The 27,321-nt window shown below is 36.6% G+C and overlaps 1 protein-coding gene across 2 annotated transcripts in view; it reads left to right on the plus strand.

Annotated features, from left to right (window-relative positions):
- The window catches only part of GUCY1A2 (guanylate cyclase 1 soluble subunit alpha 2), a 311,376-nt gene extending 296,027 nt beyond the window's left edge, over positions 1-15,349 (plus strand). Inside the window, exon 8 of one of the 2 annotated variants that reach the window (XM_037012667.2) lies at positions 1,166-15,349. In XM_037012667.2, the coding sequence (XP_036868562.2) occupies positions 1,166-1,373 (208 nt within the window). In that variant the 3' untranslated portion in view covers positions 1,374-15,349. The remainder of the gene's footprint in view (positions 1-1,165) is intronic. The other variant, XM_073239331.1, reaches the window with a different exon arrangement.
- The last annotated feature ends 11,972 nt before the right edge of the window (positions 15,350-27,321 follow it).

A 27,321-nucleotide genomic window follows, 5' to 3' on the forward strand; every position in this document is an offset into this window, starting at 1 on the left:
GCCTAGGAAGATGCGTCGTTTTTAGGACAGAGATGATGGGCTTGGCTCCACTGTGCTTTCCAAATAAAGTCTAAACTTTTAGTTTAGGATTTCAAAACTTTGTCTTAACCTACTGCTTAACACTCATGCTCATCTCCTTGTAATGCTATCAAATGGTTGGAAACATCTAGATTCTGAAATTTTTCTTATTTCTAAATCTATGATTATGTTTACTTATTAAATTCTGACCATCTTTTAAGTGTCCTCTCATCCCCGGGGCCTCTCTGGTCCTCTGAGTGTGAACATTATTTCTCCCCTTCTGGACTTCAGCACCTTTTTGTATCTACCTTTTTTTATGGGAATAGCCTGTTCTGTTTTATATTACTGTTTCTTTCTCTGTTGACAAAACTTTGAGCTTCTACAGCTGTGTTCCACTTATTATTATATTCAGAAGAGTGTCTAGAAGACTTTCTTGGGCACTAAGAAGCAGCCCAAAAGAGTTGTTGAATTAAATTGAATTGCTGGGCCACATTTTTAGGTTTAGATATCAAACTGAACCTTCCATGGAACTGGACAACAGTGGGTCTCCAGTGTGAGTGTACTGGCGAAGAATCTTTAAGTATGATTGGAAGGGAAGACTCAAGCTGTTTAACCAGTAAATGCTACTGAGTTTAGAAAATATGTATGACCAGAAATCAGTAACCACATACCACAGACACTTGGAGTCATGAATGTTGTTCTACAGAGCTAATAACTGATTTACGTGTTTGATATACAGGATATACATTAAAGATTACTGGGAGTCTACAAAACATAAAAGGAACACTCCAGAATTTAAGAAGTTTTTAAAATGAAGGGGTAAATCCTGCATGTTTGAATAAAAATTATATTATGCTGTTTCCTTAGCCTTTTGTTTAGAAAAAAAAAATCAAACTTGAACAAACATTTTCAAGTACTACCAGGAAAATCTTTATTATTATTATTATTTTATATCATGAAGGTGTCCTTCCTGAGCAATAACATTCCCTAGTATTTGGAACCCTAAGAGGTCCACATCTGTAAAAAGAAGCACGGGCATTAACATGATCCCAATCATTAATAGGCTTCCTGAGCCTTTAAAATTTCTGTCCATTTATTCTCATTTCCCCAGCCTCTTTGATTCACACTATCTGTATTTTCTTCTTAGATTATTGAAACGGGAAGAAGGTTTCACATTCATTCCTCGGTCCCGTGAAGAGCTTCCAGACAACTTTCCAAAGGAAATCCCCGGGATCTGCTATTTCCTGGAGGTAAGGACTGGTCCTAAGCAGCCAAAGCCTTCTCTTTCTTCATCGAGAATAAAGAAGGTTTCCTACCACATTGGCACCATGTTCCTCCGGGAGACGAGCCTCTAAGACCTGCTGCAGATCAAAGACTCCTCCGAAAAGCACAAGCCCAGAACACGGGTCATGACAGGAGAGCAGAAAAAGATTGCTTCTCTTTCACTGCTTTATTGAGAACAAGCAGCAGAATTTCTGTTATGTCAGGCAATAATCCTAGGAAAAGGTGGGTGGTGACTGTCAATAAAAAACATGGAGGGCAGGGGGGAAGTAAGATGTGTCTATCCATATGAGTGTTTTTGGTCATATATATATATATTTTAATGACAAGTATGGGCCCCCTTTCAAAACTAACCAACAAATAGACTCTGTGTTTTCTTGTTTATCACACATACAGGTATCTTTCCCTATATATTTGTATCACTTTTGAGAGCCTGTTTTGATTATATATTCCTACATTTAGTGAGTTGGTACATGAGGAATATTTTCTAATTTTGTTTTTCTGAACAGACATTTCATACATATATCATGGCAGTGTGGTAAACTTCCAAGCAGGAAGAACTGTAACTCAGCAAAATATTTTAGGGATAATACCTATTTTTATACATATCTCTTCTTCTTAGATAATTACATTTCACACAACATTATTAAGATTTTCAGAATCTGCTACTGTATAGTTGGTATGTTATGTAACTCTATCCTATTAATTGAATACAGTTTCACTTAGAGAGATTAGTGCTTGGACTGAGAATACATATAACCAAGGATTTCAGATGCTGAGAAAACATTGTATGTCTTCTTAGTAAATATATCTTTTAGATTTAACTAATGTAGCATAGAATCCAGAGGAAATGGAATTTCCTAATAGCAGATATATCTGTAACCAAGATTAAAGAAAGGTCTTTTTGCCATATTGTAACAAATATCAGTTAAAACAAAATGCTTTACTACATTGGACCCTTTCAATTTAGCATTTATAAATAGAGGTAGTTTTTGCAATTTACTAAACTGCACTCTAATAAACAGCATCATATTAAATGAGATGTTAGTACCCTGTCCTCCCCCTCCAATCACCAATGGATTGCCTCCTAAAGGCTATTACCACTTTTGGGAGCAAATTTCTAGATACAGGCATTAGTGAGGAAAAGGCGTAAGACATTTTGCCAAGCATGTTGTTTCTTCTTGCATAATAAGAAGCAAGGAGAAAGAAATTGTATTTTATGGCTTTGAGATTTTTAAAAATGTTCTTCTGCAGTTTAATTGATGTAGCTTGTAAATTCAATGAATCACCCACATGTACACTGAAGAAGGTCTAACTTTCAGACCTAGTAACCAGACAGGCTTCCAATGCATGTTCTACTAAAATGAAGACCTGTTCCCATTGCTTAACACTGCATGAAAAATGCTATTACAGACTCACCATGAAATTAGGAGCACAGTGTGTCCAGAGTTTTTCTATTTTGGATCAGATATAAAACCTAAGTTTCTGTTGAGGTTAATGAACTGGCAGCATTTATTTCCTTGAAACCTTGAGGTGGCCATCTTTTTACTCCAGTAGGTATACTCATTGGTAGCTTATGTCTACTGAATGCAATATATATTTTTTTCTGGTCAGGGATTTTGGCTGCATTGTGATTTGATTATGACATAACTCTGCTAAGGAGCACATTAACTACCATCCAGTATAGTCTGTGAGGCTCAGTTAGTGTTTTTAAGTTCATGAAAAAGCTAGAAAAAATTTTGTTTTAATAGATATCTGAAGTATTTGTTATAATGGTTATAATTTTTATAATTGCTGAACTCCATTCTTTCCCTGGGACTTATGAGAACACTTGTGCAACACTCTTCATGTGGAGACAGGACCTGGACCCTGAGCTCTTGGAATCCTTGCCTAACCCTTTCTTCCTTGCATCTAGGTCTCTGTTTTTAACCACATGAGGGCAAGAAGGCCAGGGTGTTTATGGGAGACTGTGTAGGCTGAGGATAAGGTGCTCTCGTGGAAGTAATTACAAAGGACTGAGAGATCAACCCACTTCCTCCAGAGAATAGAGGGGAGGTTTACGGTCAGTGTGGACAGAACATGCTGGGATCACCTCAGCCCTCAGGCCAAGAATAGGAAACACCTTTGCTAGGCTGCTGGGCTCCCTATATATATACATATAAGCTCACTGAAGTCATTTATGCTTCTGCATAGTAACTCAGAGCTTATCATGGTATAGGAAATCAGTAAACATTATGGTGGTAAACAATGTGTTTTGTAACCATAAGGCTAAAAGGGACTTCCAGGAGTCATCCAATCTATTTCTCTGCTTTTTGTAAAATTTGTCTAAGCAACTATTCTAAACATTTCTCTCTATACTTAGGAATATCTATGGGAAGCATATTTTAAAAGAATCACTGAAAATCCAATTTTTATTTGGTAATTGGTAAGAAGCCAGAGACAAGAACTGTATATACATCCAATTTGTCAGAAGAATAACACACTCTTTTTTAGTTTACATGATTTGACTTAGATAAGAAGTGGCCATTTGCATTGCCACAAATGTCACAATGAAGAATAAGCCAGAGATCTATATATATTACAGACAGGATGTAAACTACATTTTTTCATGCAATATAATCTAAATATATCTTTGGAGCTATAAACTGAGGTAATGGTCTAATATGTTATCATTTTGTCAACCTAGTATAGTTGATATAGTTACACTGTTGCTATATGTGTTTGTAAAGGTACCGTACAAGCTGCAGTCATAGAATTCAAAAGCTGTGAAAAAGCATTGTGTTTTTATTTGTCCTACAGAATACAATCCACATACCCTCCATTGGGTATTGTGACTATAACAATGGGTGGTAGTTGGTATTACATTTGACTAATATCTATAGAGTATTCTCATCTACAAACAATTACACATATGAATTTTAGCATGGCAGATTAAAAGGAATTTAAATGACTGTCCTATTTGAAATCAAATGGTATTAATCTGGGGAAATGGTTTAACCCACTCTAGAAGGGATACTTTCAAATATAATTTGGCACTTATTCTCCTCTGTTTTAGTGTTCTTGCAAGCAATTGATTTATGATTAGCCATCAGTACCAAAGCTTCATGCTGGCATCAATATCATTTTGATGGAGAGAATGTTATCATTTGCAAATAAATCAGTTATCTAATAAAGTCAGAAACCCCTAATGTACCCGAAACATACTGCACAGTATATGATTTGTGAAACTTAATTAATAGGTAGCATTAGCCATAATAAAAAGAATAATACTCAGTGCCTGGAGAACACGTATAGTTGAGTCTCTTGGCTGTATAGTGTGGTGTGGAGAAAGGAAAGTTGATATAGCTTCTAGGTAACAGGTGACTGAGTGGTCTAAAGTTTGCCTTGATATTAATCTCTTCCCATATAATTTAAATTATTTTGGGTTTCTTTTTTAATACCTGACAATGGGTGGAGCCCAGTGAACTGAGACCTATTGTGCCTGAGATAGGCACTGATGCCTGCCTGGGACTTGAGAGTAAATCCCTGGGTCCAGCACTTCAGATGTGAGCTCTCATGATCTCATACTTGGTCCTCTTGTCCAGTGACAATAAACAGTATCAGGAACATAGTGTTTTATTGTGACAGTGCAAAAGTGGGTGCCTCTCCAGGTAAAATGAAATAGGAAACAAATAAAACCTCATTCATAAATGCATCAAGTTTTTAATTTTGGAAATTCCTCCAAAGAGTTTCAGCAGTAGCAAAATTAAATTGATAGGTACAAAAAGGTAAACCATAGAGAATTTGGAAAACCACCAGACGCTGTGTTTTGTACAAAATCATATTGCCAACAATTGAAGTAGTGTGTTTGGGGGTGAGAGATAACAAGAGGGAGAGCAAGTTTATAACCATCAAGGAATATATTTCTGGAAGGCTCTTTGAATTCCTAACTTGCTGAAGATAGGTGTTGTGGGTCATCTGGGAATAAAGTAAAAGTTCTACCCATAAGTTTGTGTCTTAAATCATGCGTTTTGAACCAGACTTAGCCCGGGCTCAGATGCTGTCTTACTCCATGCCATCACTGGAAGTCACTGCACCCCCTCAAGCCTGGGCCCATCAAACCCCATCCTCTCTGTGCCTCTGAACCTAACATGGTCATGGAGAGAGTGCTGATGCCTGTTTCTGGCAGATGGGAGACCAGCACAACTCAGGCCCAAGCAACAGCGCACTTTCAGAGTGAACTAACAATTCTTGGTTGTGCCTGGGACATAACTTACATCTGCAGGTTCTCCTTCTGCTCTTTCTTCAAAATACAGTCCTACTCCAAGCTCTTGATGTAATGTTACTAAATGTTCCTTTGGAATGAATTATACAGGATGTAGGCTTTGGGTGATACCAGATGCTTTTCAGCCAACAATACCTAGAAACTCAAGTCCAAGAACCAAACTCCATATTGTAGCCTGGGGTTTATAATCTGTTAGATTATAGATCTTCAACTGCAAAAACCATGCCATTTCAGATATAACCTGGGACCATGATACATGAGGAACTGAATGGCTGGAGCTTAACATATGCCAGTATGAATGATGACTCTTTATGGGTAGCTCTTGATATTAATATACTTAATTCACAAGCAGTAACTTAACATACACATAATTGTGTTAACATTTTATTGCTAAATGGGTAAATTGACCCCAGCTGTGGACTCAATTTTGGAATTCTCATGGTGGTGAATGAAGAACAGACCTGATTATATAAGGATTAACGTAATTCAGAGCATATTGAGATAGTGTGTAAAATTCCTTCCTCACACTTGATTCAAACAATTGAAATCTAAGTAACATTGTCTTGCCACCTTTATGTTTCCCTCCCTCTTTTGTTTCTTTCATTAAAAAAATAGTCATTGATACATATAACGGGAAGAATGACTACCAATCTCATGTCGTAAAATAGTTTCATTTATATAGTAAGGAATATTCTGTCTGTGTGTGTGTATATGTGCATTGAATGTAGATATTACATGATTAAAGAAGTGACATTTTGGAAGGACTTGGGATGTAGAAAAGTAAGGTTTGTGTCTTTATTTCTAATATGCTGTGACTAGACCACAGCTTCTCTCAGGTGCTTCACTGCCATCCCATCTTTGTTAAGAAATGATCCCATTCAATGATTCAACTCATCAGCTTGGCAGTATCTGGCTGCCTTCATAAGAATTACCTAGGAAGCTTTTATGAATATAAATTACTGAGCTTTTACACTTTAGAGAGTTGGATTCAGTAGGTCTTAAGTAAGGCCTAGGAATCTGTATTTAGAAAATCACTCTAGGTAATGCTAATCTATGCCAGACTTGGGAATCATTGAACAGTATTCAAATAATCTCATTTACTAGGAATAAATGCATGTTGACTGAGAAAGCAATATATTACTTCATTTGTAGTTATTTTGAAAAGCTAAATACTCTGGGCTTCATGGCATTATTTCTTTCACAAGTTTTAATTTTAGCTTTGATTTCAAATTTCTGGTCTGACATTTGAGCATGAGTCTTCAAACTTATTAGAGACTGAAGTCAACACTGATAAGCATGAGGGATGAATATTGCTCACTATAGGGCTATTAGGCATCCTAGATACAGTACCATTTTCTTAGTTGCTGCCTGAGTCATGCAGTATATCATATTTGCTGATCCTCACCACTGAGATATAAACTATGAAATTTTGGACAGAAGAGCAAATGTTGACTGACAGCCTTATTTCTGAATGCTTTGATACAAATGTATACATTTATATTTATATTATAAAAATCACCAACTTAATACTTAGTCTCACTCTGTACTTTTCACCCTGAATTGTACATTCATTTAAAAGTGATTTCCTAGCAATACCTTATGACAACCTTTCAAGCAATAATTTAAGCCATGGTGATGGATGCCATGTGAAACTTGTACTTCTGTGTACTTCATAGAACCTTTAGGAAAATAGACACATAATTTATATAAGCAATAATACAGTTGGTGTGAACTTTTAAAAGATATTTACTATTCTACTTCAGCAAAATGAGCAGCAAGGAATGACTCATATAGAAATCATCCGAGCAAATGACATGCTTAAACTGTATCAGAAATTATTCATTTGCACACATGCTATAAAGTAATTAATACATTCACATCAGATTATTTCTGTCATACAATTCTTTAAATATCTATCCTATGTTTTCTATTCCTCTCAAGAGATCTGTTTGCATGTGTAATGTTGTCCAGATTTTCAGATCTTTGTAGTGTGTAATTTTAAGGAGTAGTTAAGAATGAATAAACAAGTAAAAGCTGAGCATAGGTCAGATGAGTCGAGTACGTAGGCTTTGTGAAAACATAGACAGGTCTTAGAACAAGTTAACTATTGGTTTAATAAAGTCTTAGAAGGTGAAAGATTAAAGATAAAAAGTGCTCATTACTACTGTTTTCCAAATGTTTATTAAGTATAATAGAATTTTGGCTTCAGGGTATGATTGGTTGTAAGTCATCTAGTATAATTAATAACATTGGAAAATGATTATGCAGTCATATTGAAAATAACCTGCCCTTCTCAGCCATGTTGATGATAACACTAAGAATTGCAGATTTCAAAATGAATAATTCACATTTTTAGTCTTACTACTTAAAATACAATTTTAACTAAATGTGGCATAGCCAATAATAATCAAACCTTTAAAAGTTAAATTACTCCTCCATAATTTAGAATAATTTGTTAAGATTACATCTAAAAGCAACTGGTAACCTTATGTTACAATGAGGAAATTCTAAGCATCAGATTATTATTTAGCAATGTCATATAAGTTTAGGATTCATTTCTAAACCCCTAAATAAGATTACAGCTCCTATTATTACCTACCTGGATAAACTCTCTTCTAATCACAAATCTGAATATACCTGGAATGGTGGGTGGGCTTGCTAGTATTTTGCCTTCCTATTACCCATAGCAAAATTTAAATTAGCACCTGCTTACACATTTAGAAAATTCCACTATAAAAATCAAATAGGATTGTTAGTTTACTGAAAAAGTTTTCAACAATCATCTTTTTGTGTATCATTGGACACTTTGCCCTTAATAAATATGTTTGACTGTAGTAAATAATGGAAAATATTTAATTTGAATGCATTAAATTATAGTGAATTTATCTTCTGTTAATTCATCTAATTGCTGATCAGATAATTCTTAATATTAGACTTAACTACTGTTACTTATTATTTGAAAGCAGAAGAGGCAAGAAAAACTAAATGGCAAGCCTAAGTAGTAGCTTGTTCTTGATTCTTTTGATAAATATTTTAAAAATAAAGGAATCAGTTTATATTCAGTCATCCTCTGTGGCCTTTTCACTATTTGATGATAAGGAAAAGATTCTGCTAAATATATTTTTTTCATGGTCTATTGAATTTAATTAAATACAAATAGGATAGTAAAGTATTAATTGGAGTAATTTCAGAAATGTGCAAAATTGCTTCTTCGTACCATCTCACTTTTTAAAGACAATTGCTCCTATTTTGCTATACCTGGTAGTTATACATCAGATTCAAGGCACAGAGACAGATAGAAGGGTGGGCTGGGCAGGAGTTTTAGATGAGATTGTGCAAAGACATTTGATATTTTTCTTCATGAAGGTATACTCATAAAGAAGATGCAGTTTCCATAACATACAGGTGTGGTTTAATGAAAGTCAAATGATTTATTTGACTGATGGTCATTCTTATTTTTAAAAGAAAAAAGAAAACAATCCTTCACAAGCCATTTTCAGTTTTCTTAGAAGGTAGTGTCAATCTCTCATCACCTGCACATATTAGTGAATTTGGGATTAGAAACTCAGAGCTATAAATAGAAACTCTGAAGGTAGCAGATAGAAGTAGTCTTGGGTACAATAATGAAGGTAAATGAAAGTGTCAGAACATCTGGACTGAAGGAACAAAAAAGGTCAAATACCAGCTCTACCGTGTGGCACAGAAAAGCCAGCTAAAATTAGCACAAAGAACAGACCCTCAGTGTGCAAGCGATATTACAACAAACAATTTTTCCTTTTATAACATGCCTGCTGAGCTAACATTCATTGAGAAGAATACACTTTGATTCTAAACATCCCTTGTTTTTTTGTGTTTTTTTTTTATTTTGGTATCATTAATCTACAATTACATGAAGGACATTATGTTTACTAGGCTCCCCCCTTCACCAAGTCCCCCCCACTTCCCTGTTCACAGTCACTGTCCATCAACATAGTAAGATGCTGTAAAATCACTACTTGTCTTCTCTGTGTTGCACAGCCCTCCCTGTGCCCCCCACACACACACTATACATGTTAATCGTAATGCCCCCTTTCTTTTTTTCCCGCCCTTATCCCTCCCTTCCCACCCATCCTCCCCAGTCCCTTTCCCTTTGGTAACTGTTAGTCCATTCTTGGGTTCTGTGCTTCTGCTGCTGTTTTGTTCCTCCAGTTTTCTTTTGTTCTTATACTCCACATATGAGTGAAATCATTTGGTACTTGTCTTTCTCTGCCTGGCTTATATCACTGAGCATAATACCCACTAGCTCCATCCATGTTAAACATCCCTTGTTTTTTGTTCTGACACTATAGAACATGCATCCTTCCCTAGTTGGGAAATTTAGTAAATTGGATCACAAAGAATAAGAAATATTGATTCTGTGTCCTAAAATCTATAAAATCATTTTTGGGCTTATACTATATTCCTTATTCTTCACATTTTTTTGTGCGCTGCTAGCAAAACAAGTGGTCAACTTTAGGTGAATAGAAACCTTTGTGACCCCAGGCCTGTGCAACTCATTCAGGGATGCTCCAGAGAGCTAGAGCCAGGGAGAGGCCCCCCGCAGCACTTGACAGTATTCTGTGCCAGAGGTGAAGATGTATTCTCAGTCTTCCAAAATTAAAAGTGGTTAGGTAGTCTTTTATCATCATTCAAATGTGTTTTACTTACAAATAACTGGTTAATTCAAGTTGAGTTTGTATAGAACAGAAAGTTTTCAAGGAGGAAACAAACATGCACAATTTTTAATTAGAGTTATCAGAAAAATAAGTTAGGACAAAGATTTGCTGTCTCAAAAGAGTCAACTTAATTATATCCAACAGTCAGAATGCTAAGCTTTTTTGAAAATTTTCATATCAAGTTCTTCAGATCTGAGAAATAAAAATGATTTTGTTGGCCGATTCCTTGAGGTTTTATCCTCTGGAGATAACACGTAATTATGAATTATGTTTAAATTATTTTTTCTCCATGTTCTCCATTTTTGGCAAAAAGAAAGATGTAGAAGATGTCATAAATAAGACAAACATGAATTGTGACATTGAGCCAGCATTAGCAAATCTGTCAACATTCTTTTTCTTAAAATAATTAACTTTTTAAAATAATACATGGTAAGAGTCAAGTTAGAGTTTTTCACATTAGACTACAGAGAAACCATTTCAAACTCCTCAGAATAAAATCTAAGTCAAAGCTAATTTATGTTCAAACCATTTGAACAACAAATAAATATTTCTACATCACCTTTAATAAGAAACTATGCCCAGTTTCCATACCTAGTAAAGCCTCAATTTCTAGAACAGTTCTACTTTTATTGTCTTCCATGAAGCATTCCTTTATGGTCAATATCACTATCTTTAAAGGCTAACAAGAGAATATGGCTTTCTTCTGAGGCTGGGGTGATCTGGATCAGTGTATTTATATGGAACCACTTAAAAGATTCCCCTCTTTTAAAATTTTTTACCTTTTTTAGTTCAAATCTCTGTCATTAAAGTCAAGCAAAATATTAGAGCAGCCAGATAGTTTGTCAACAACATGAAACCCCATTCGAAATTTTTATTGGTATAAATTACCCTTTTGAAATCCAAGCCTAGCATTGACTTGGAGTCTCAGATAAATTGCTTTTGTGTTATTGACTGAAAAGTATTATCAAGAAGAATTTCACTCTTAAGGTAGATATCATTCTAGCCAAGAAGGTCTAGGTAAACTAAAGATGACTATAGAATTGTCAACAGTAATTCAGGGAGATTTTTTAAACAATTCTTTAATTGCTTTGTCGTGCAAAGATAATTATTAGTTGATGGCAGCCAAAATTATTAGTCCTGTCTTTTAAATTTGTTTTGGGGATATAACAGAGCACTTGTAAAATCCATCTCTTTCTATTGTTATGTATCTCAATGGCCTGCAATAAGGGATACTCATTGTTTTTTTCTTTTGATCCTTAAAAGCACACTCTTTTTTCTGCCTAAAATCATTCTACTAAAATGCAAGTGAATACCTGACTGTAGTAGGTATCCCATTTTATGGGCATACATTAAATACTTTATTATATTCAACTGGATTGCAAGAAAGGACACCAATAGGGAAGATGAAAAGAGACAGAAAAATCAAACTTGGCCTGCACAATTAAAATTATGTCAATAGCCTGACCCTGTAAACCTAGAAGAAAGCTGAAAAAAATGGTAAAGCTAACCGATTATAGATTTTTAAACATAAAATTCATATTTAATGGAATGTCATAAAATTCAGCACACCAAAACTTTGATAAAACAAACAAGAAACTGAAGAAATACATTAATCGGAATGAATCTAAAAGGACAAAAGGAACTTCTTGCATTATATATGCCCAACAGCATGCAATTCATTTTCTGTTGGGAAAATTTGGTACCATGTGTCCATTCAACTTTTGCTGTACGATCTAATTAAGCATTCGTATTGTCCTTAGGGTAACAAGAAAGTGCAAGATCCAAATATCAAGTGTGACTGTAACTTGAATATCTATAGAGTTTGATATTATTTTTGAGTAAGACTCCTGGTGGATGTAAAATGAGTAGTATACACACACGCACACACACACATACATATATGTATTATGTGTAGTAAACTAATTAGGCCCTTCAAGTTTGTCAGCATCCTCAGGTTTTCTCTTTTTCATTCTTTTTCTTCCTCCTCTTTCCCTCCCTCCTTCCTTCCTGCCTGCCTTCCTTTCTAGCTCCTATGAAGGATGTGAGAATAGTATTTTATTACTTTGGGAATTCCCTTTTTCACTTTCACATGATTAAACGCTTTGTGGATTCATGAGATAAGGAAAAAGAATACGAACATTTAGACAGAGAGCAGTTGGACAGAAGTGACTGAGATAACTGAGACCTTGGCTTCTAAAGGCTTCATGAGTCTAAAAAATATGTATGTTGTTCTTTTTCACTGTATTTAAACACCTTCTCAAGAAGTATCTGGGTCAACCTTTTTTGGGTGATTTTCTACTTTTTTGCCCCTACAAACATTTTCATTTAGAAAAGTCCTCTTATTTTCAAATAGTAAATTTTTACTTGGATACCACACTGCTAAAGATTGAAATAGTAGAGTAGTTTCTTCTATTTGTAAGGAAATTGTTTTCTAAAAACTACTTCCCAAAAAGATGAATACACCAAATGCTACTTGATTTTACTGCCTCTATCTAGAGATAACTGATGCACTGTCTTGCTTCCTATATACCCCTCTGTAACTCAGTTTGATAAAGCATGGCGTTTTGGGTTCTTTTTTGAGGGTTTGAAAACATTTGCCATCAATTTTATAAGTCTACTATAGTGAAAAAGCAATATACAATGTATTCCATATTTCTTAGCTCTATGTCTTTGAGATTTTAGCATATATGCAAGTAGCTGTTTATAACCACAATTTTGACTTACTCACCAGAATTAACAAATTACCATGTTCTAAAGTACAAAAAGACACAGGTTGCATCATTATATGATATATCAAACAATCATTTACAAATCCCAATCCAAAGATTTTTTTATTTCTCTTTTCATGGAACATTCAATCATTTCTAGCAGAGTACTCAATTCCTAAGGAAAAAGAAGTGAAATACCTTATCTAAAAGAGCAAAAATAATGAACAGAGAAGATTATATCCTTCATTTAGGTACCCCCAACACTATAATTTAAACAAGTCTTGAACAAGATTTAAGGAATCTTTAACCTCTAAAATGGAAAGATGTTTTTTTCATTTTTTTTAAGTTAGTATGTTAATATTACATTCAAACTTCTTAATGAGGTGATGCCATGACCAGTTTGTGTTCCTTAACAGAAAATCATATAATACAGCTTTTTTCTCTCCGGAAAGATAAGCTTCAGTAAATCAAATACCTTTGAATTTTGGTTCTATTTGGACTTCTTTGCTATACACCTCAAGGGTCTTCTATTCTAACAGATCAGGTAGTCAAAGGAAGAGGTATTAAAAATTCAGAAAATTAAAAGCTTCTATGCTAATCAGCTTTTATTTATTTTGAAATAATTTATTTTGAAATTGTGAACAAACAGGCAGCTATCATATAAATTGACACCTGTGAAAATACAAGTTTATTTCTTCCTGTGATGTTCAGTTTTAAGAAAGCCTTTGTCTTGAAATGATAGACAATCTTAATACTTGTTCAGATGACCAAATATGATCTTCAATACTTCAACCACTTTTATCTCTTGAAACATTTTAAATAATTAATGTAAAACCAGAAGAAATCCGGTTAAGAAAAACAGAAGCAATTAAGATGGAATTTGAACATCTTAGATTCATTGTCCCATTTCCTCCATTTCATTGTCTCCTGCTCACTTGATACCTGAAGCCCAGGTTGACAGAATATACAAGCTACTAATCCTTGTCTCCCTGAAGAATTCTGAGATAAGCAAAAATTACTCTATGTAGAAACTGATCCACGTTATCATGACAGGTTACGACTACTAGCATGTCAGGTTCAGTTCAAATATAAAAAATGGTCCCTGGAGAGAAACACTTTGTGATTTCTTTTTTTGGAATTGGATGAACAGTTTTTTCTTTATTAAAAAAAAAAAAAAGAAAAACTTCCTGACAGTTTTGCCTTGGAAAAACTCTGAAGTTTTATAACAGCTGCCTGTAACTACATTATAACTCTAGTATCCAAGTGACATTATGCTTTTAAAATGTACCAATTAAGTGCATTCCAGAAATAATACATATCATTCTTCATTTCAAAATTGACCTACCTGAATTCTGACTCTTCAACTGTGAGTAGCCATTTACAAAACCAAAGGGTCTCATTTCCCAAACAGTACTTTAGATAAAACACTTGCCTGCTCATTTCAATGCATAAGGTAAGCAGCCAGTGCGTTGCCATCAACGTTTCTGGCACTATACGATAATAAATAGGTTTTCCAACTTAATGAAAACACATAATGTGCTAGGCCTTTGTTGTTTCCTCTGCATGGGGTAGGTTTTACTTAACCAGATGCCTGAATTATTTTAATGTTTTGGCCAATTCATTTGTTGTAATTTCATGGGTCTAAATTTTGGTTTGACTTGCAATTGTAAATAATACTGTACATCTGCTGTTTTGCTATCCATTTTTGCTTTGTGAGTCATTTCTTTTAAAAATCTAGTTACCACAAACTTTAATCACAATGTCATCAAATAATACCAGGTAAATATACTAATATATTTGTAGGGCATGGTTAAATTACTTATATTTTGACATGTCAAGCTATTTTTTTTAAAAAGATGAATGCATCTCTTAAACCTGAACCATTAATTTAAAAGTTTCATTTGATGTTTCATATTATATTTTAAAATATTTTCCTTTATCCAGTAGCACAAGTTTAGAGAATCTTGCTGATTGAAGGTAAAATATGCCTCATTTCACTAGAAATTTAAGAATACAAGTACATGTAAAGTTTGTGAGCACTTATATGATTATAAACATCCACTGTATCTTTGCTTTTCATATAACACCACTTTTTATTCATTTATGTTTATTTGTAATTATTTGAAGTCATGGACAATGTAAATAGCATGTTTCATTATGAAAAATGTCTTTGTATTTACAGACTGCAGGAAAGGTAAACTTGTGTATGAAAAATGATTGATGAAAACCTGGGATTCTTATAAAACAAATTGGAAATGGCAGTTGTGTGTTATATTTACATAATTCATTACAAAACTACCTGTTTAATTCATGCATTTATTTACCTTATAAGTCCAAATTGTCACTTATCAAATATTTAAATCAATAAATGATACCAAAAAAGATGAATCTTTAAATTCTTTGCAGCATATTTTTCACACATATTTTGATGACAAAGACCAAGAACATAAATAACTAGTAATGAAAGAATGGGCAACAAATAAATGAATATAGTGTTCTCAACACATAATCATTATGGCTGCAGAGGATGTTACTGGTACAACTTTTAATTATTTTTATAATATGGATTCTCTCCTAAATTCTCTTATAGAATCAAGCAGCATGGGTCACAATTTCTGTAGTTGTATGCACTCTGAATAGATACCACATGGAGAAGGCATGATGCCCCTGTCTATGGGCAGGCAAATGCTTCTCTGAAAGGACAGATGGAGGAAAGGGATCACTTTACTGTCATTGTTAAATGTTCATTGAATACCTTTTGAGTTCCTGTCTGTGGCCCATCCAACAGTTAGGTCAGGTGCCACACATACCTATAAGAAGATGACTTCTATCCCATGATCCTATATTTCAGCAGTGTATACATACAAAATAAAGTCATAGTTGTTCTTTTGTTGGGCCTCTCCTCTGTAACCTCAACCATACAAACCTATTTCTGTTTCTGGCCATTCTTGAGGGAGTCCACATCGTTTTTGCACATAGTGCTCTCAGCTTCTGCTCTTGTCTTGAGAACCTGCTATTCTCAAATCATGCCCCTGAGAACTACTTTCTTAACCATACAAGAAGTGACATTGAGTAGGCAAAACGCGTAGAGGAAGTGTGTATATACACACTGGATAATTGCATAATTTCCGTTAAAACTCTCATGCAGAGATCAGAAGAAAGAGAAAACACATTCCAGAACACATTGGCTCATGGTACATGGGCAGCTACTACAACACTCTTGCTTTGACTTCATCTGAAGTGAGCATTGGGAAATAGTCCCTCCTTGGGAGTTTTACAGCTTTCGTAAGCTCACTCCCTGTTGTACATGGTTGTAGATTGAAGTGTTGATATAAACTCACAGCCTTTTTCAGGACCAGATCATATTTGTCTTTGTTGTTGAGCAAAATAATCCCCTTAAAATTTAGAAAGCTTCTTTCTGATCTGTTTGCTTCCAGTCGGTTCTGTGTGCTGGCAACCAAACCAAGGTTCTCTTCTAGATAAAATTCTCATTCTTGCCTTATTTCTTTGTCCACATGTTGTCTCTTAATGTAATGGCAGCTACGTCGATGTCCCGTAGCATTAGGAATAAGGCTCAGGAGGAAAGCACTCAATATGATCTCTGCCACAGGGCTGCGTCCTTTTCCTGAGAAGCCTCACTAGGTTTCAGTTGCTGACTTCAGTCTTATCTTTATTCTGTTTCAGTCTTGTCTCTTTTTATTTTTATTTTTTGAGTAAGGAGTTATTAACATTTTCCAAATTTTGTGTGCAAAGTGCCCAGGTCTAACCTAAGCTCAGTTCCTTCTCTTCAGAAACAGGACTGAGTCCTGGGACACGAAGTGTCTGCTTTACCAGCAGCAAGGCCAGCTAACAGACTCGAACAACAGGGTACGTTTATAAGGAGTCTCAAGGAAAGGAACTTGTTTACATGTACATTGGCTCTAGATAAAGAAGGCAGGCTAATACAGAGAGGGGAAAGTCCAGGGATAGGTGACCAGTCCACAGAGAAGGCTCGTGGATTGGTTGCTGGGTGACAATCAGGGACAATCTAAGAGGCTGGCAATGGTGCCCGGGCCTTCTAGATAATTGTTGAAATGACTTCATACAGCAACATGGAGCCTCTAATTAGCAATAGTCCCTTTACTATTGGCTGCTTACCTCCGTTGTATCTCTTCCCCTTCTTGGCCCTTCTGTATCTTAATATCAGGACATCTCAAAAATTTTCCTTATTGAAAAAACAGCCCTATCCAAATTGACAATTGTCAATTCTGTAAGCCTAGATTTCCATTAAAGGAAAACTGTTTTCTCATCCTTCCTGTCAAACCCCAACATGAGGAGACCAGCATGAATATCTCTTCTGAAACGAGATGCTTTTTTAGAAACTATCAATTTCCTTATTTCAGCATGTAATTTATCTGATGCTCTCACTTCAAAGAAGGCAATGGCTTACATTTTCACGTGTTCTTTGATGATGAATCTGTGACTAATAAGACTGTCTCTTGATGCAGAATGCTTGAGGGGACAACTTAAAATAGTGTGTTCAGTTTTTAAATTACAAATGAATGGGAGGGAATTTGCTGATTTTATGTGAATTCCGCACAATGTCTTTTGACAGCAGGGTGATTCAGGTGGCCACAGTCTCAGGACTGCTCATTAAGTTTGTTGTTTAACAAATACCTAACTACCCAAGACTAGACCAACTTACACCTCCTTCCAAAGGCTAAATCTACAGTGTTGGCTGTCTTTATGCTATAATCTTCAAGGTTTATTCATGTGGTGCCCTCTATGCACCTAAATACCTGCTGGCTTATAGGCAGTAACCGGGAGTGTGTTCATCAGAGTATCGCTGCAGCTCGGTGCTCCCGCCTGCTCTATCCTATGGATGTGTGGATCTAGCACTCTATCACAATTTAAATATATCACATTATTCTACATACCATCTCACTGTGTTCCTGGCTGTACTCTATTAATGCATTTCTGTAGGATGAATGCTGAATCTTGATTTTCTTAACTACCTTAAATATACCAGAGAGTGTCTCAGCCTAACTGTAGAAGAAATTGGATGAATGAGTTTGGCTGTCTATTTGCATGAGCTGATTTATATGAAGAAATTTATGCATATGTTAAAGACAAGGAGATCTAGGTGGGCTCTAAAGGAAAAGACTGATGAAAATTGCAAGGTGAGATAACAATATGGTATCTGGTCCCCAGTGTGGTCCCAGGAAGCAAGTGTGGGCTCTTACAGGAAGAAAACCCCCCAAAAAAAACCAAAGCTGAAGGAACTTTTCTGCTGAGGACCCATGTGATACCAGGACCACAGGGCTGCTTCAAAGCCCAGTTGATGAACTTGAAACAGAGTTGGGGAAGTATGCCCTGCCCATTTTCACTAGGAAGGCCTATTTAAACTTTACAGGGAGGATTTAATAAAAAATGCCACTGAGTATGTAGAGATGAGGTCACATAAGATAAATCTGTGGCATTGTAACATGGGGAAAAACATTCCCAGCCCGGGGCAAATTACCTTTGAAATTGAAATCAGTGAAAGGGAAAAATAAAGTGGTAGAAAACCATTTATGGCTTACAAGCAGTTGTCCACTCCTGCTTGCCCATGATTCTCCTGACTCAGCTTCAAAAAAGGAGCCCACCCAACTTCTCTGGTCTAAATATGCCCTCCATCCACCTCGTAATCACCTATTGATATGGAGATGGACTATGTCTTTTCACCCCTTGGAAACACCTATTGATATGGAGATACACTAAGACGAGGTGAGAGATTCTGAAAAAATTGCAGTTTTACCCACAGCACATCCCTGCAGAAATCTTGCCTCACAATCTATTCACACCCCATCTTCTGCAATGGCCCCTTGGTGAGAAAACTGGAGCACTGTAACCAGACTAATAACATACAATAACAACAGCAATAAAATCATGATAATCCTCAAGCCAGAGGGTTCAGCTAGGTTCAAAGTCCTATGCAGATTAAGTCCACAGCTGTCCATTCCACAGGCAGTGAGTAGCTGAATGGGTAGGGAGTTCAGAGCAATCATCACGCAGCAGCTATAGCCAGGGGGTGGGTTCAGGCCACAGGGACTGTAGAAGAAAATAACTTTAAGGGTGATAAAATACATATTTTAATTATACCAATATAGGCAAATCTTGTAGGATGCATGCAAGAAAGTGGTCCTGTTATAGGACACTGGCAGGAATGGGATCTTGTCCAGGTCTAGTATACTAGACCTTCACCTCCACTCCCTGCGGGAGTTACAAGTGAGTCATTATACAGGCTTATGGGAAGTACATGCACTGGCCATAAAGGTAAAACAAAACTTCCCTGTAAGATGCTCTTACCTCCTGGATGTTTTGGGTTCACTACCATGATCTTTGGGAGCCACTCTGTTGTTACTCCAGGACAACACATGAGGCCAGCTTCCAGGCCTCTTCCCCAACATGCCAGAAGGGGCAGCCATCACTGGTCCATGTGTCAGAATGTCCAGGGCCACGTCCACTCAACAGACTCTCCAGGGTTTAATGCAGTTGGGGCTGGCAGCAGGGTGTTGCTCTGCTGGCCATATCCTGGCTTCAATAACTCCTCTTTGGTTTGCACATACAGTTGTACAGGAGAGGCAGCAGGGTGTGTTAGCATATCCACAGGGCTCAAGGCTCCTATTTGGGGCTTCTCATTCAAATGCCACAGCACTATCCATAAGCAAACTGACCAGCCCCATAGACTATTGGTGCCTGACTTCAGGCCAGATTTCAACAAACCACTGTACCTCTCTATCATGCCTGCCCCAGTAGGGTTATATGGTAGATGAAACTTCCACTTTATTCCTAATTGTTGCACCCATTCTTGTAATACATGTCCAGTAAAATGGGTTCCTTGATCACTCTCAATCACCTGTGGCCACCATAGGCTGCAAAGAGATGCTCTAGGCCCCTTTTGGTGGCTTGTTGATCTGCATGATGTGCAGGAAAAGCAACCAAGAGTTCAGCAGCTGTGTCCACACAGGTCATGGCATACTGATATCATTGTGATACAAGCAGAGGCCCAATATAGTCTATTTGCTACCTGACAAGGGGTACTGGCCCCTTAACTATTTGTCCCCTGTTTCTGCAGGACTCAGTATTAAGTCCCTCTTAGAGCAAACAAGGCACTCCTTCTGGGTTCTGCTGACTTCTTCAAAGGTCAACAGCAAGCCCCACCGACAGGCTGCAGTCCACATTGTCTTTTGCCCTGCATGCAACAAATGCTGATGCAACCATCTCCAGGTGTGGGCAGCCCCAGAAGTGGAGGTTTATGGTTTTCCATCCTAAAACTGAGACAATATGAATGGAGGACAGAGAGGGGAAAAGCAATCAATGGGCTGAGTTGTGGGCAGTATGGCTCATAATCAAGCAGAAGCCCTCCCCTGTAGTTGTCTGCACTGGCAGCTGGGCTTGACCATCTATTCCTACCTGATGCCCTTTCATACCAGCCGGTATAGGGGCTTCAGAATTTGTGCCAAGTGTGGGACAACACTCTCCAGTAGTTCAAAAGACCCCAAAACTCTTGTAATACTGCCACAGTGGTAGGGGTAGGAAAAGCCTGGGCCTAATCTATGACTGCTTATGGGATAATATAGTTTTACCCTACCAGACAACCCCCAGGAACTTTATGGACAAACTGGGTACCTGAACTTTGGTGCTGTTCACAGCCCATCCTTTCCCCTTTCAGCTGTATGCCATACTTCCTTTCATGCTCTTATTGTTTCAACCTTTCCCAGATCTGCTAAAGCCTCACTTATGGGTTTCCCTATGTAGGGGGCAAGAATAGTCACTAGGGATCCAAAGAGAGATGCGGGAACTATAGGGAGCACTAGATTTCTCATTCCTATGGTGAACAACTCCTCATCAGGGCCCTATCCATATCACAGACGATGTTTTTCATGCCCAGCTCCCGTAACACCTGCCGGAGCTCAGCATACATTTTCCAGCCAGGGGGTAATAAGCATGGTAAATCACCCTGGTTAAGTCAAACTGCTCTGATGGCTTCTGTCAGCCAATCCAGAAGCAACTTACTCCCTGAGGTGTGATGGGCATTTTTCACCTGCTTCTGGAGGGAAGGGTGAGTCATCAGGGAAGCCAGTCTACCCATTTCAGAACCTGACATAACAATGTTTTCCACCACCCATATCCCAGAGACACAAAAACCATGGTGGCAGAAGTTCCGATGGCTTCTGCTGAAACTGGACACTCTGTCCACCAGCTCATCCTGGGTATAGGGGTGGAGCATGGAGTCCTCCACAACCTGGGGAGGGGGTGGCTCCTCCCACTGAGGAGCTCGTAGTTGTTGCGTTTTTATTTTTTAATCACAACTGGGTGGGTCTTCAATACAGGGGAGTCTGGTGCCTCGGGCAGTGGCCTCAGTAACAGATCTGCCCTTGGTGCCAGCCCTTCATCCTCTCCTGACACCTGCTGTCTTGGGCTGAAGGCATGGCTCTTTCCTCCCCCTCCCCCATGATGTCCTGCAACGTGAATTTTCTGGCTGCCTCCTCCCTCACTGCTAACATATCTCCCAGGAACACTACCTGTCTTCTCAAAAACTGTCTCTTTCTTAAGGGCATCCCATAGGTCATCACCCAGCTCCTCCAAGTGATGCCGAAGGGTTTATCTTTCTTTGATAACACTTTCCACTATCTCAAGAAACAGACATCTCATAATCCTGGCTGCTACACAACCACTCAGGGCCTCTAAGCAGTCTGCTATTTTATGGAGGGTTAATTCCACAGCTTCAGGTGTCTCCACCCTTCCCCAATTCTGGGGAAGGCCCCACTCCTCTAGGAGGTGCTTTACACTAGACCAATTCCCCACTAAGGGCTCCCCAAGTGGAAGCCCCACAAGTAGGGGGGTCATGGGTGAAGCTACATTCTCCACCACTGCCAAAGGTAAGGGTGAGTCATCACCCCCCACTGCCGCAGCCACTGGGGCCTCCCCACCATACACACTGGGGGTTCTGGGTATATCCCAAACATCAATAGGGGCAGCCTGCCCAAGTGTCACACCCAGGAAGACAGATTTCAGGTTCAGAGATCCTGCCAACTCCCTCCAGGTGTATGTTCCCAGCCTGGGGCAAATTACCTTTGAAACCAAAATCAGTCAAAGGTAGAGATAAAATGGGAGAAACCGGTTTATTGCTTACAAGTAGTTTTCCACTTCTGCTTGCACATGTCTCTCGCAACCTGGCTACGAAAAGGGACCCAACCTCTCAGGTCCAGATATGCTCTTGCTCCCACCACCCTTGTAATCACCTACTGAATATGGAGATGGACTACTTCTCTCTACCCCTTGGAAAAACCTATTGATATGGGGATGCACTAAAGCCAGATGAGAAATTCTAGAAATAATGCAATTTTACCCACAGGCATAATTCAAAATAACACATAACATGTGTTTGCTATCTCTGAATCCCAAAGTACTTGTTTTAGATACTTCTTGTTCACCAACCAAAAACAACTTAGCTTTGGCCTGTATGGATATTGCACATGAAATTACCTCTTTTCTGAACAAATATTTCACAAGCATTGGTCCTGGTACTGTACTTCTGTGTTAAAATTGTTCTTTGTTCATGAAAAAGTTAAAAAAGATAAAAAGACATGAAGCAAAATCAATTTGAAAAACTGTTTTTAATTTGAAGATAAGCAGAAAACCTAACTTAGCTGTATTGAGGGTTATTGTATACAGTAGGTGTTTTATTTTCTTTTTTATATTTTTTTCTTTTCATGAATACTTGCCCCTTGCCCTGACTTAACCTGGGAACATTTATTCAGTCTTCAGAGTGACCACTCTTAACTCTTTCTTAATGAAATTTTCCTTATCTACTCCCCAACACCCTTTAGCACCATAGTGGGGTACTACTATAGGAATAAGGTTATGCTGGTCTTAGGAATCTACAACAGAATAGTATTCATTAATAACCATAATTAAAAAGCAAGCTTTTAGATGAGTATAATGTCAAGTAACAGAAAAATCTATGCAATGGGGTAATTTTTTAAGGTAAAGAAGCCATATTAGCTTATGAAACTAAGAATTCAGCCTTCAGGTACAATAAACACAGATCACATCTATCTGTGATTCCACCCTCCTTTATGTATTGGCTTGGTCCCAAAACTGGCTTCCCTCCTGGAAACCAGATGGCTCTGTTAGTACTTTTGTTTGGTCACTGAAGGAGGAGAAGATCTTTCCTTTTTCTCTAGATAACATTCTGTGTAGATGTAAAGCCTGAAACAAATTTATAGTGACTACTTTGACCTGAAGAATACTATGATCTCACTATGCTTTAAAACCATCATGGCTTAAAGAAAGAATAAATTATATTGTTCACTTATGGCAATAAGGAACATTCATGTAGCTTTTGGTTGGCTGTTAGGCAATGGGGAACGGGTGTAGTGGATTCAGGGAAGTAGCCATAATGATGCAAAATGTTTCAGGATTATTTAATCTCCTCATGGGCCACCTAGAATAGGCGATCTATTTACACACATTTGGTTTCCCAGTGTATCCAATTCAAAGCATTAGAGACATTTGCATTTGCATTTTCAAAGTAGGAATCAACGCAATGGTGAAATATTGCACAGAGGCTGACATTTCAGGATGAAAGATAGTTTCTGATGTCCTTTAAATCACATCATGTAGGTAGCCTTCTGCTCTGTACATGCATAAAATCAGCCCATTGAGTAGACAAAATATTATGTGAGGTTTAAATATCACTGCTAACACATACCACTTTTAAATTATTAACTGCTTTGAGGGCAGGGACTTTGGGATAGAACCTACCATGTAAAGAGATAAAAATCTTAATTTAAACAGATCTTTTAAAGGTTGTCTGTCTTCCTTCCTTGTGCTCCTCATTTTTCCCCTGAAAGAGTCCTGCGTGTTCTCTCTGGAAGGGGTTCACCGGTCAAAGGTAGCACTGAGTTTATGGGAACATCTGCCCCTATATGCCCAGAAGGATCACAGGAGAAACACTTCATTTTCAAGATGCCTCATTAAGATAATATAACTCGGAGCTTTGTGCTAATGTGAGAAAGTGAGAAGTGGTTTGAATACCTGATACTATCATTTTTAAATGTAGAGCAAGGTTTTCAGCCAGTTAAAGGAAAAATAAGTCTTCAAAGAACCTTTGCTGTTTTTCCTGGTTATATATAATTAATCAAGAGCCATAGGTAGGAATGATTTAAATAACTGCCTAAATCACTGCTTACAGGATGACTGCCACCCACTGCACATAACCACTGTGGCCCCACATGCGGGTCTCCAGCAGAGGCTGACAAATTGCCCCCAAGCTCACGGGCCCATTCCGGCACATCTTTATACACAGGAAGCATTTCTTAAGCACAAGTCCAGTTTTCTTTATCTAGTAAGTTCTCTCTTAATTCTCTTTTAAATTTTCCCAGGGTATAGTTATTAGTAAATGTGTACTTTGTACTAGGTCCTATTTTATATTCTTTATTTTACTTAATCCTCACAGCAATCTTCCAAAGTGAGTGGAATTATCTGTCATAAAGAAAACAGAGAATGAGCAATGTTTGCCAAATCACCTGGTAAATTATAGCACTAACCATCAAATTCATGTTCTTCCCTGCTATTTCCAGTGCTTACAGGGCGACACTGTCTTTCCCTTTGGTATTTTTCTTCATAACCAGCTACAATTTTCTTCATCTTGTAGTAAAGAGCCTACATTCCAAAACTTGAATGATAGGTATTAACTTAACTTCATCTTTCCCCAGTTCTCCTTATTCATTCATTCATCAAATATTTACTGAACATAAACTATGTGCTTGGAACTATGCTAGCTTCTGAGACCACTATGAGTAACCAAAATATCTACATTATCCCACAGTGGAGCTGAATAAATTGTGGGGGAGACAAAGTTTAATCAGAATTACACAGTAAGGTATAATTACAAATTGTGAATAATATGAATTGGAAAACTTACAAAATACTGTGATAGCATTAACAGAGATGATGAAATGTGTCACTGAGGTAACTTTTCAGCTAAGATCTTTAGGGTAGGTAGGGATTCTACAGAAAATATTAGGAGAAGATATAAATTTATATGTCCTTATAAAGTCTAAGATTAGATCTTTGTGTTATTTTCAAGAGGCTGAATAAAGGTATTGATTAACTGATATTTTTGGTAAGTTACATATGTATTTTTGAATTTATAGGGCAATACTAAAATAATAGAAATAGATTACAAAATAACCATATTTGTAGTGCAAAAATATAATGAAAAATGAAATAGTCAATTCAAAACAAGGCAGGAAAACAAAGAAAAAGTAATATATAATGTTAGAAATAAATCCAACTATATTGGAAATTATAATAAATGGAAATGAATTTAAAAGTCAAATTAAAAAAGATTATAAGAACATGGGGAAAGGTCTATCTACATATTATTTACATGAAATATGTTTATAGTGCTAAAATATGGAAAGGTGGAAGTAGAAAGGTAGCCAAAAGATCACTGAGTATGTTTGTCAAATCAAAAATTTAGTTATATGCTTATTATGGAAAATAATTAGGCAAAAAATCATAGATGTTGAGAAAGAAATTTTCATAATTATAAAATACTCAAAAAGAGTATATGTGTGTTAAAGGTATATAATTATATAATTGAATATATAGAAAAGATATATATAGACATGCCAGTAAAATTGGCATAACTCAGAGGTGAAATAGGAAAATCAGTAACCATAGTGAAAGGTATTTTTTTATACCCTTTACTCCAGTAATTGATGGATCTAGCAGGTAAGGTTCCATAAGGATATGGAATATTTGAACAACACATTTTAACAAAATGTATGGAACCCTTTACCTAATTGCTGCAGAATAATACTTTTCAAGTACATAAAATAGGTTTGAAATTGTATATAGTGGGCCATAAAAGAAATTCCAAAGAGCTACTATTTTTCAGTTTTAAATATTAAGTTCCCTTACAGTTTGTTCTTTGACCCATAAATCTTTGAATTTTGTGATTCCAAAATTGCAAAACTTTTCTAGTGATCCCTGTAACATTCATGTGGAAAAATTAAATCAAGCCTTTATCTCATATACCATATAAAACATACATCCCAGGTGGTTTAAAGATTTAAATGTACAAGTCAAAACAATAAAACTTTTACAGGAAAATAGAGCAGAAAATCTTTACGATCTTAGGCCAGGGAAGGATTTCTTGGTGAGACACAAAAAGTGTAAGTCACAAAGAAAAATACATCTACACAAAATTCTGTTCATTTTAAGAGCACAAATAAAGTAGAAAAGCAGGCTCAAACTGGAAGGGCACATTTTCATCACATAAAATCAATAAAGCACTTATATCCAGAATATATTAAAGAACTATAAATGAGAGAATAGTGAACTACTTTATACGTAAGTGAACAGAGGAGAAGGAATTCACAGAAGAGAGTAATTGGCCCAAATAGGTGAAGAATGTTATATCTCATGAATAATTAGAGATATGCAAATCATAGCCCCCATATGACACCATTTTTTAGATGGGCAAAATTTAAAAGTCAAACTATATTAAGTGATCTCCAGAGGGTGTGGAGGAATATAAATGCTTAACTATTTCTGATGGGAATGTAAAACAGTAAAACTATTTTGAAAACAAGTTTGGCATCACTTATTATACATAACATTCCTACAACTTATGACCTATTAATTCCATGAAATAATTTTTTTTTCTGTATGATCCAGAAGTCAAGTTCAGGAATATTTACAGAAACCTAAAATTATTCAAATGTCCATTAACACTGGAAAGATTAAATCAGTTATGGTATGAAAACTAATGAAATAAAATATGGTGAAATACCGATAAATTTCTAAACCATTGTTAACCAAAACAAGTTTCAAAAAAATCCACATAGTATGATTTAAGCACATGTAATTCAAAAGCAGATAAATCTAAAAATGTAACATTTAGGGACAGACAAATGCATAGTTAGGATCTAAAACTATAAAGGAAAAGACTGGGCATAATTAACTCAAAACAGGAAATACAAATGACCAATAAACCTATGAAGAGCCTTCAGTTCACTCGTAATCATGGAAATATAGATTAAGACAATGTATCCCATGTCAAATCCAGATGCGGGCAAAAATTAAAAAGTATCATAAAACCAGGGTTTAGCAAGTATATAAAGCCAAGTTACAGTTTCAGATACCCACCTTCCCTAAATCCATCAATTCCAAACCTAGGCTTATATCCAGGAGAGATTCACATGTATGAGCACAAGAAGACATATATAAAAATGAAGTGTGATATAGTTATACAGTATTACTCTAATTACCTAGAACCAGAACTGCACATATCAACATAGCTATGCTATGTCTCACA

The sequence above is a fragment of the Manis javanica genome, chromosome 6 (assembly GCF_040802235.1).
Source record: "Manis javanica isolate MJ-LG chromosome 6, MJ_LKY, whole genome shotgun sequence".
NCBI lineage: Eukaryota > Metazoa > Chordata > Mammalia > Pholidota > Manidae > Manis > Manis javanica.